General features: G+C 40.4%; 1 protein-coding gene across 1 annotated transcript; it reads left to right on the forward strand.

Annotated features, from left to right (window-relative positions):
* Positions 1-3,989: 3,989 nt before the first annotated feature.
* vsx2 (visual system homeobox 2) lies at positions 3,990-9,244 on the forward strand. Its single transcript, XM_062440712.1, has 5 exons — positions 3,990-4,407; positions 4,781-4,865; positions 5,392-5,515; positions 8,296-8,476; positions 8,865-9,244. The coding sequence occupies exons 1-5, from the start codon at positions 3,990-3,992 to the stop codon at positions 9,242-9,244; spliced, it is 1,188 nt and encodes a 395-aa protein (XP_062296696.1).
* The last annotated feature ends 666 nt before the right edge of the window (positions 9,245-9,910 follow it).

The raw sequence follows: 9,910 nt of genomic DNA on the forward strand, positions 1-9,910 counted from the left end.
TCAGACAGGCATGCCGAATGGGAAACAAAAAGAAGTCCATCCGCCATAATTAGGTAAGACAATGCCTTGGACTGTTCTCAGCTGGAGATGTCGCTGGGGCTCTGGCCGCTCACTCCCAACAAGTTACACTTCTCTCCAGGCCGCTAATAAGCCCCTAATCGTCTTTCCGATTCACACGGACATAGGCCGCCATTGCCTCAGTGGCTTCAACCCCCTACCTCTCACACGGACCCTGGTTCACCCCTTCCTGAAAAATATGGATTATTTATACAATTTTCACAAGACTCAAAGAGTGACTTCGTCTGTGTGTGTGTGTGTGCTGCGCCGGTGTGGGACAGGGAGAGAGCAGTGTGGGCAGGAAGACTGAGACCACAAAATGTTCTTTCATTACTGCTCAGTTTGAGAATAGCAGCCTACTGAAACGTATCTGCCAAAGTGATTGATGGCTCCCTTAAAATAGTCGTTACTGTTAATATAGCCTATACTGTTGAAGATTTGGCTTAAATATATATGCATATTTATCACTAATAGAGCCAGAGCCTTTGCTAAAACCCTATAGCTGTTAGAAAAAGTTTTAGGTTGCCAAGTTATTAGGAATTCCTTAAGTTGTTCTGTTTATGTTATTTGACCACCTGGACCATAGGGCTGCAACTAGCGATTGTTTTCATGATCAATTCATCTGTCGATTATTTTCTCGATTAATTGATTAGTCGGTTTGATATAGTATAAAATGCCAGAAAATTTCACAAAGTCCAAGATGCAACCTTCAAATTTAATTGTGGGAAAAAATCAGTATTTACTTATGCATTGCAAACAGTAACCACCAAAATATTACCATAATTACCAATAAGAAAGGATAAAGAATTTCAACCTGGCACCAATCATTGATCAATATAGCAAACACTATTAATCACAAATAACGCCAAATAATTACAGCAAGGATGCATTATTAGAAAGTGGTGTAACTTGTAACTTAGTTTAGGCCCACTGTCTGCACGCACATTCTTATAAAATAGGCTACTTAATTTCAACTTTTTACAAGTGTTAAAAATTGCAAAGTGACCTTGCTGTCATCGGCACTGCTGGGACGCGGACACTTGTTGGTGCTGACTGATGAACATTGATCAGCCTGCTGAGCGTTGACGTGGTAAGCGACCTGACATCCTCAATATGGTGCACGCACCGGTGGCTGCCAGTCACCCGCAACCTCCCTGCAGCCACACTGGCTCCTCAAGGAGCGGGTCAACCCCCGCAGAGCCGGTCATCCATATGGAAGGGGGGTGAAAAAAATCAGAGCCTCTCTATCCACCCACCCAACCCATGCATCCATCCACAGTGCGTTGCCTTGACCTCACATAGCCTCTGTGTCCCGACAAACGTCAATCTGATGTGCCCCTAGTCCTTAAATTAGCTGTCAATTAGTGCAAATTAATCAACTCCTCGCCTAATTAAGCAATGCCGACGGCCAGCTACCAAACATGCCATTGTGGAGGAGCCATGAGAAAGCTGCGGGGCTTGCAAACTCTCTGTTTTGGGGGTTGAGGGTGGTGGTGGGGGGGGGGGGGGGGGGGGGGGGGGGGGGGGGGGCATCGCATCACATCACGCCCTGCAAGTGATTTGGGAAAGCAGAGGCTCCGGCTGTGCTTTAGTTTTTCCCCTGACTCGGCGCTACATGTGTGCTGTCATCAAGTTGCCTGGGCCCTGTTTTAACACCGAGGAGGCAGCTTGATTCAGCACCACAGAGACTAGATCACACCGACGTCTTGCATAAGAGCTTCTTCGCCTCTTCTTATCTTCCTGCAAAAAAAAAAAAAACCTACACGAATATACACTTTGTAAAGATTCAACACTTTGTCCCTAATTTTACATCAAGTCTAAAACTGTCACAACAGGAGGAGTAAAGGGGGGGGGGGGGGGGGGCTGGTGAGTGGGTGCACATTTTCCAACAGCTGTTTGCTTTTTAATCTGCATCCGTCAGATCCTGCTGCGGCCTTTGATTGGCAACCCAATCTACACGAATGACTGAACTAAATCTTCCCTTAATCTAGAGCCTTAGGCAGCCTCTCTTCTGCATGTAAATCAGCATGCAGCCATTTTCATAGGAGATGGATTATTAAAAAGACACACAGAGAGGAGAACGTGTTGCACTATCAACAAACAAACAGACAAAGTCTCCATAGATTGCAGCAGAAGTGATGATGGAGTGAGAGGGGGCAGAAACTTGTCTGTAATTGACGGGTCATCCTGACTCACCCTTACATGTTAATAATTGACTTGATCCCAACAGGCTGATGTGTCATTAGCATATCCTAATAACATTGATTTCTTCATTAATAGAATTTCCACTAAATAGGCTCTGATTAGTTTCAACTGGCCAACGATTGCAGCCTGTGCCAATCTGTGTGGATTACATTAGCACCACATGTGATGATGTAATCCTAATTTTGTACTCATTACCAGAGTAATAAAAACTAAGATTATATCATAAACAGTTAGGAAAAACAATATATTCACTTCATGTCTTAAGTTTAAATATTTTAACCATTCCGTTAACATTATGTCTGCTTTTCTCAATGAATGGATGGATGGAACACCTTCAACTAGAGCTACACATAACCCAGAATAATCATTAAATCCAGTTTCTCTGCAGTTAACTCATCAAACGACCAAAATCATCTGTTTTTTAAAAGGTAAATACAAATATTTCACCAATATTCAACACAGCAATAAACCATGGATGTTTAATAAACTTGACATCAATATTTCCTATTTTTTCTGCACTTCATTACACTATTCAGGCCTTCATTATTAACCCAATATTACCAGACATAGCCCACAATCATAATTCCAGTTAAAATTATCATAGTAAATCAGGAATGATTATTATTATTATTTGTATTATTATAATTATCATTATCATTATCATTACAATTATTATTATTATTATTATTATTATTATTGTTGTTGTTGTTGTTGTTGTTGTTATTGTTATTGTTATTGTTATTGTTATTGTTATTGTTATTGTTGTTATGTTGAATTTAAAATAAATAAAGACCTAATTAGTCAAATATGATTTGGTTATTTGTGCCACTGTTTTGGTCTACATTCTGTATCATTTTCCATTTCCTCGGAGGAAATATCCCTGTGATTTAATCTGCTCTGCAGCCTCTGCTGCTGTGGGATTATCGCTGTGCAGGTCCATGAAACGCAGAGTGGGTCCATAGCGTCCAGCTGTCGTTTTTTTTTCTCCTTTTTTTCTTTTTTTGGGGACGGCCTTTGATTTGCGTGTAATGAGTTTCCCATAACATCTGGAGATCAATTATCCATTGAGCCAGTGGTTGGGCAGAGAGATCATAGCTGTGTGTGTGTGTGTAAACCATTCAGCGAAATGTAATACATACTGATTTATTCTAGGAGATTGAGGTAATTTTCTAAACCCGCAGCATTTCAAAGGTAAGTAAGAGGTGTGAAATAGACTATTTAATTAGGCCTGTCTCCCCAACGCACAAACACAGCAGCAGTGAGTTCACATATTGTGGAAAAGGTGTGGTGTTGTTTAGAATATTTTAATGTATTGCTCCTTCTACTAAGAGATATTTAATATGAAATTTGCAGCATCCCAGCTTCGTTTTCGTTATGTTTTCATTTTCAGAATTTTGGTTTCTCTGCATGCAGGCTCGAAAACAGTAAATGTCGTCCCTTCCGTTCTGTCTTTCTGTAGCCTAAATCCCTGCATCTTTTGTCCATATAGTCCTCAGGAAAATGCAGATATGTATCCGGGAGGGCGTATAATGCATCCATGATCCACAGGAATCCTGAATCCTTGCAGCTGATTGGCTGCTGGGTCCTGCCTCTTGTTGGGATGGACCTGTTGGATAAAAGGACCATTTTCTAAAGGACTATGTGTTACACAGAGGATCATGCACTGGGGACCTTCCTGTAAGACGCTGTAATAAGAAATAAGCCTTTCAAGTAGCATCGAAGACATCATGACCGGGAAACAAGGCGCCGTGTTGTCGGAAAGTTTACATATATCGGAGAGGACCTCTCTGGGCGCAAATGGAGGGAGTAATAGCCACCAGCCGAAGAGCAGCACGACCCATCCGCCGCCCAGGTGCACCGGCTTTGGCATCCAGGAGATACTGGGGCTGAACAAGGAGCCGTCTGTGGCCCCGAGACACCCTTTAGGCTCTTTGCCGGCCGGGGCGCAACTGATAGCCGCTCGGTCCGTGCTGGGCCCCGTTGGCGTGGGAGTCGGGATGGGATTAATCGGCCCTGGTGGAATTCCGTCGTTTTACAGCCAACCTGCATTTTTGGAGACTGTGCTGGCGGACGCACACGATGTTCACCTGCAGCCCCACAGCAGGTCCGCAGGGCCGCTGGACACCAGCCAGTCTGCCAGCTCAGGTGATCCGCAACCACTGTCTGATTCCAACTGTTCATAATAAACACTGACCTCGCTGCAACACAGGCTGCACGTTAACAGTAGCTATTTACAGTACAGGTTATTATGCATGCATTGCCTCTTTTTTTTCTTCATTTTTCTTTATTTTCTTTTATTTTTTTTACAATGTTTTACTATATTATTATATGTATTATTAGTAGCTACTATTATTCTTATCATTAATGTTGTTATTATTATTCATAGTAGTAATATAAACTGTGTGATTTTAAATTAAATCATTCAAATCTAATGGTCTAAAAAATAGCAGAGATGAACAGTTTGTAAAAATTAAAATATGTGTCAATAACCTAAACGCTTTCTTTTTTTAAAATCCAGATTCTGAGGATTTTTCTTCAAATGAACGAAAACTCTCAAAGTCATCAGTAAGTCAGAGCAAGAAACGCAAGAAGAGACGTCACCGGTCAGTGCTGATTTATGATTATATAATATTAATTGTTAGAAATTACATTCTCACATATTCAAGTCTTTTTTTTCCCATTAAATGAATTGATCATTTATAGGTACAATTACTCCAATGAAAGTACAGTTGTAATGGTTCTTTTGGTGTTGTTGTTGTAGCTTCTATTGTTACAAATAATAAACTAATCCAGCTGCTAATTAGTATTTGTCTACAAACTGTACACATACTGTTTGTAATTTTTTCCACTGCTGTCACAAGTCCATAATGAGTAAAATGATGTAGATAGTGTGATATGTTGTACTTTGTTCTGACCAGGTTTGCTTCAGGCTTTACACCAGTGCACAGGAAGGGTTCATTTATTCAAACTGAAGATTATTTCTTAAAATGTGACCTTCTGCGTTTTTATTCCTAACCAATCTTTAAATCACATTTACCTTTCATTTTATATTAAATGGCAGACCACAAAGAAATATTCCTTTAGGATTTCACTATCCACGTTATTTCTTTATATATTTTATTTCCACAGGACCATATTTACCTCCTATCAGCTGGAGGAGCTGGAAAAGGCCTTTAATGAAGCGCACTACCCGGATGTTTACGCGCGAGAAATGCTGGCCATGAAAACAGAGTTACCTGAAGACAGAATACAGGTAATGCTCTACTTCAGCACCCTGTGTGTTTAAAAAAGTATTATTATTATTGGTTGATAATATTGAATCTGTATTATTCAATCGAAAGTTTTGATCCTTAACGACATTTGAACATGGATCATCCTGCTTTGTCTTAGTCCTTAATATTTTGGCACAGGCAATTTTAATTAGCACAAGGGGCCATGTATTTGAGTTTACATGAGTGTGTTTATAGTACATTTATTAAGACGAAATGTAAATTAGATGCTGGCTCACACTTTTTTATTATTATTATTATTAACAAGTGAAGTATAATTTAAATCACATATTAAGGTGTTAAGGCTCACCTTGTTGCGATTTTAATGTTAATAACGCAAAATATATAAATAAGATAACAGCCAATGTGTTGACTATTGTCATATTTTAATGAAAAAAGATGTATCCATAAGATTTTTTTTTAACGAGGCAACTCTTACTCTTTTGCTGCTTTCTCAGATGCTATATGGAAAATATAATAATAAGCCAAACATAAGTTCCTGATTTCACTGCAAAGAACATCTCTTTAGGCACATTTGTAGACTGACACTGCACATTGCAGCGTATGAATCCAATCGTATAAAACAGTCTTTGTTGAAGAATAGGCTCATTATGGCTTTTTAATCAAAGACCTAACTGATTGGTGTGAATATTAGAATTGTTTGTGAAATGTGTGCACCAATTAGAGGCCACATGCAGTTTGCACATCCTTTACTTTTCCATCAGTGGTAATAGCCTCGTGTAAACTATAATGTCTGAGTGTTGGCCACCAGCTGCCTGTGCTGCTGTTCTAAAATGTTTAAGGGGAGATAGGCTAAGTGATGCTCCCCTCCTGTCTCAACAAAGACTGCTCTCCTCCAGCATCCTCGCCAGCAGCCAGGACAGATAATCTCTCATCAGGCGCAGTTGGATGTGAAACAATTTGTTCTCGGAGAAGGAGCCACTAACGACCTAATCAAGCTATCAAGGCGGAAGAAGATTGCGGTGTGACCTGGACCATCCATCTGCCGGGGCGCCTTTTAATCTTGTTCTCATTACGGGCTGCAACAGCGCTGCCGCGGATAAATAATAAAAGGAAATAAATAAATAAGCTTACTGGCCCCGCTCCTATCCTAAATAAAATTAACACCCAATTTTCTCATTGAGTGTAATTAGTTAAATCAGACGAGCTCGGGAGGCTGGCTGCTGCTGGAGAGACGCAGGGAGTTCAAATGAAATAACTACATTGAATTTATTAGCACGGGTCAATAGCGCTGCTCCCCCGAGTCCCGGTAGTTTAATTTCCCGTGATATTTGCCCGCCTGCCCGCCATCGATTGGGACTGAAATTAACTTATTTTTCAATCAGCCTCGGCGTGCCCCAGGGTCGCTCCTCCTCGCAGCTTCCACACTGGCTTCTTTTGAGGGGCAGAGAAGCAATTTCTCATTTAAAAAAAAAGGATCTTGTATGAAATAAGGGTTATCATCAAAATTACCAGGGAAAAAAAGAAGCTTGAAAACGGTTTTGATCGTTTTCAATTTAATATAAAACTTGAATCTTCTCTCTTGCCCCCTCCTGCCTTTTTTTTCTTTTTCTCCCTACCTCTCCTCACAGAGCCATCACATGTGTCTAAGCAGAGTGTTTAACAATCCTGTGTTGTGCTATACAATCAATTTGGCCTCTCTCTGAGCTGACAGATAGCCTCCAGGCCTTTAAGCAGTTGCTGGCAGTAAAGTGTCTTGATGTGTCAGATCGTCTCTAATGCCACCACAGGTAGCTGGAGATGAGCTCTGACAGCAGGCAGAGATCCTTCACACCTGTAGCTGGGAGGTTATGGGAAATCGATGGACTAAATCAAAACGGAGCAGTTGTTATCTTAAGTTGCTTTGAATCACACTAGAGATTTCAAAGTAGTGCTACTTTAAAATAACTATACTGAAATGCTGCAATTGAGATTTCATGACACAAGATATAGAAAGAGTTTGGTACCAACTTTATAAAAGGTTTATAATAACTGTATTAATGGTTAATGCATCATTTACTAAAACTTTAGATATCAATCATAACCCAGTCATAAGAGCAGCTTTTGTGTTGCCAGGTTGTGGACAGTATCACCCACTTCGACCAAAGTACAAGTGTTAACGATTTATTAAGCATTTATTAATGTATGGTTAACATTTATAACTTCTTAATTACCAGTCAGAAAGGATTAAGACCAACAAAGTGGATTTTTCAAGGCAACCCAATTTGTTCTTATTGGTGGTTTATATCAAGATCAATAAAGCATTAGTCATTTATTTCTTTTTAAATCCTTTTTAAAAGGGAAATTATTGGAAAGTGGTACCAATAGTTGCATCCTGCACATGAAGAAATGTAATTGGATTGTTTTCAACCCTTGAAAGTATAATAAATCTTCTAATTTGCTCATTATCTACACTCCTCTGAAGTCAAAACAACCACCAAGCTCAAGAAGTTCCATCTTAATGTTTCCCAAATGATTGAGACTTCATTCCTTACTTTGTCTCTACCACATCAGTCAAACGTTATCAAGAAAAAACAATCTCAGTGTGTTCCAAGAAAACATTAACCATTGAAAATGTAAAAAAGGCATAAAACATGAAATGAATTTAAGCTCATGAACAAATTGAGCTGTGTTCCAACAATCAAATATTTACATCCACCTATTTTCCTTCCTGTCAGAATCTGAAATGCTTGTTTCCATTGGAGGACTACACACCATTATCGAGGACAATGACATAATTGTTTTACTCGTCCTCCTGTCACAGGTATGGTTTCAGAACCGTCGAGCCAAGTGGAGGAAGAGGGAGAAATGCTGGGGCCGCAGCACTGTGATGGCTGAGTATGGGCTGTATGGTGCCATGGTGAGGCATTCAATCCCCCTGCCAGAGTCCATCCTCAAGTCTGCCAAGGACGGCATAATGGAGTCCTGCGCCCCCTGGCTGCTCGGTGAGCTTGCTGTCTTATTTGTTTCCCCTCATACATTCACTAACACTCTGTCAATGTGTCATCACCTCCTGATAGTTTACAGTACATTTACCACAGGATTCAATCGTAACATCATCAGTATTTTCTATGTGGTTGTTTGAAAGTTTATTTACATAATATCTACAACATTGGCGTTTTTCACTGCAATACTGACTAATACTGTATGTGCAGTACAAGTATGACAGATGTTCTCATGATTCTTTTAAGAACAAATATTTAAATAGAGAACATGGCGCAGTCTTCGCATTACATTAAGTATTTTCATCCTCTACCCTGGTCATGCATTGCCATGTTGTCCATTCAGACATTATAATCTAAACCAGAACTATTTTTTGCTTGCTGTTTTCAGTCCAAGATGGCTTACCAATCAACAGACGCTATTCTAAATCTGAATACCCGCAACTCTTTGCAGGGATGCACAAAAAGTCCATGGATGCTGTGGTCCCCCCGCCCACAGGAAAGTGCGATGAGCCCCTGCAGCCGAGCTCTCAGCGGGCAGAAGATTCGGAGGCGGAGGAGAAGAGGTCAGAGGGCAAGTCCACCATTTCTAAAGAGGAACTGAGAGAGAACAGCATTGCTGCACTCAGGGCCAAGGCACAGGAACACAGTGCCAAAGTGCTGGGGACGGTTTCTCATGACAGACAGCTGGAAGGCAAACAGGAGAGACAGGCGGCCAAGGAGAAAGCCAGCGATCCCCTGAGTCCAGCAGAGGAGGCGTCAAGTCCATAGAGACGATCAAGTTCCTGAGGACTCTCATGAGTGAATGCAGTGGAGCTGGCTGCTTTCAGCATGTGTGCGGACTTACCCAACATACTGTCACTCACTGTCCTGCAGGTTCCCACTGTTCCACCGTTTCCACCTCATCCCTCATTGACTTTTCTAAACTGGCCTGCATCTGGACTTCTAGAAGAAAATTCATCTGGCTGGTTCACTGCTGCACAGACGATGCAAATGCACTTTTTATTCTGACTTACTTCCAGTTGTTGTTGCTTATGCATAGTAGAGAAGATTTGACTGTGTGGGAGTAAAGCATTAATAATGATGTATATAGATCCCATAATTATATTTAGAGTCAGATGAGTAACATTTTATCCAGTATTAATTAGGACTACCAATGACCAATGAGCAGTCAGTCTCTGGAGATCTACATTTCATTCTTGACATTCATTTTTAATGTTGCTTGTACAGTTACTTAAATGGTGAAAACTCAAATAAGAACCATCCCACCGACAGTTCTCTTTTAAGAGAAAGAAAGTAATTGTTGTCTTACTGTATATCACACTGTATATACTTGATATATTAACCTCTCTAACCAAGGCACAATTTGAAAAATGTTTTCTTGTAGTCTAAAATGTTTGTGTTTTCATTTGAAAATATGTATAACTCACAAAGCAT

This window comes from Scomber scombrus, chromosome 19 (genome assembly GCF_963691925.1).
Source record: "Scomber scombrus chromosome 19, fScoSco1.1, whole genome shotgun sequence".
In the NCBI taxonomy this organism is placed as follows: domain Eukaryota; kingdom Metazoa; phylum Chordata; class Actinopteri; order Scombriformes; family Scombridae; genus Scomber; species Scomber scombrus.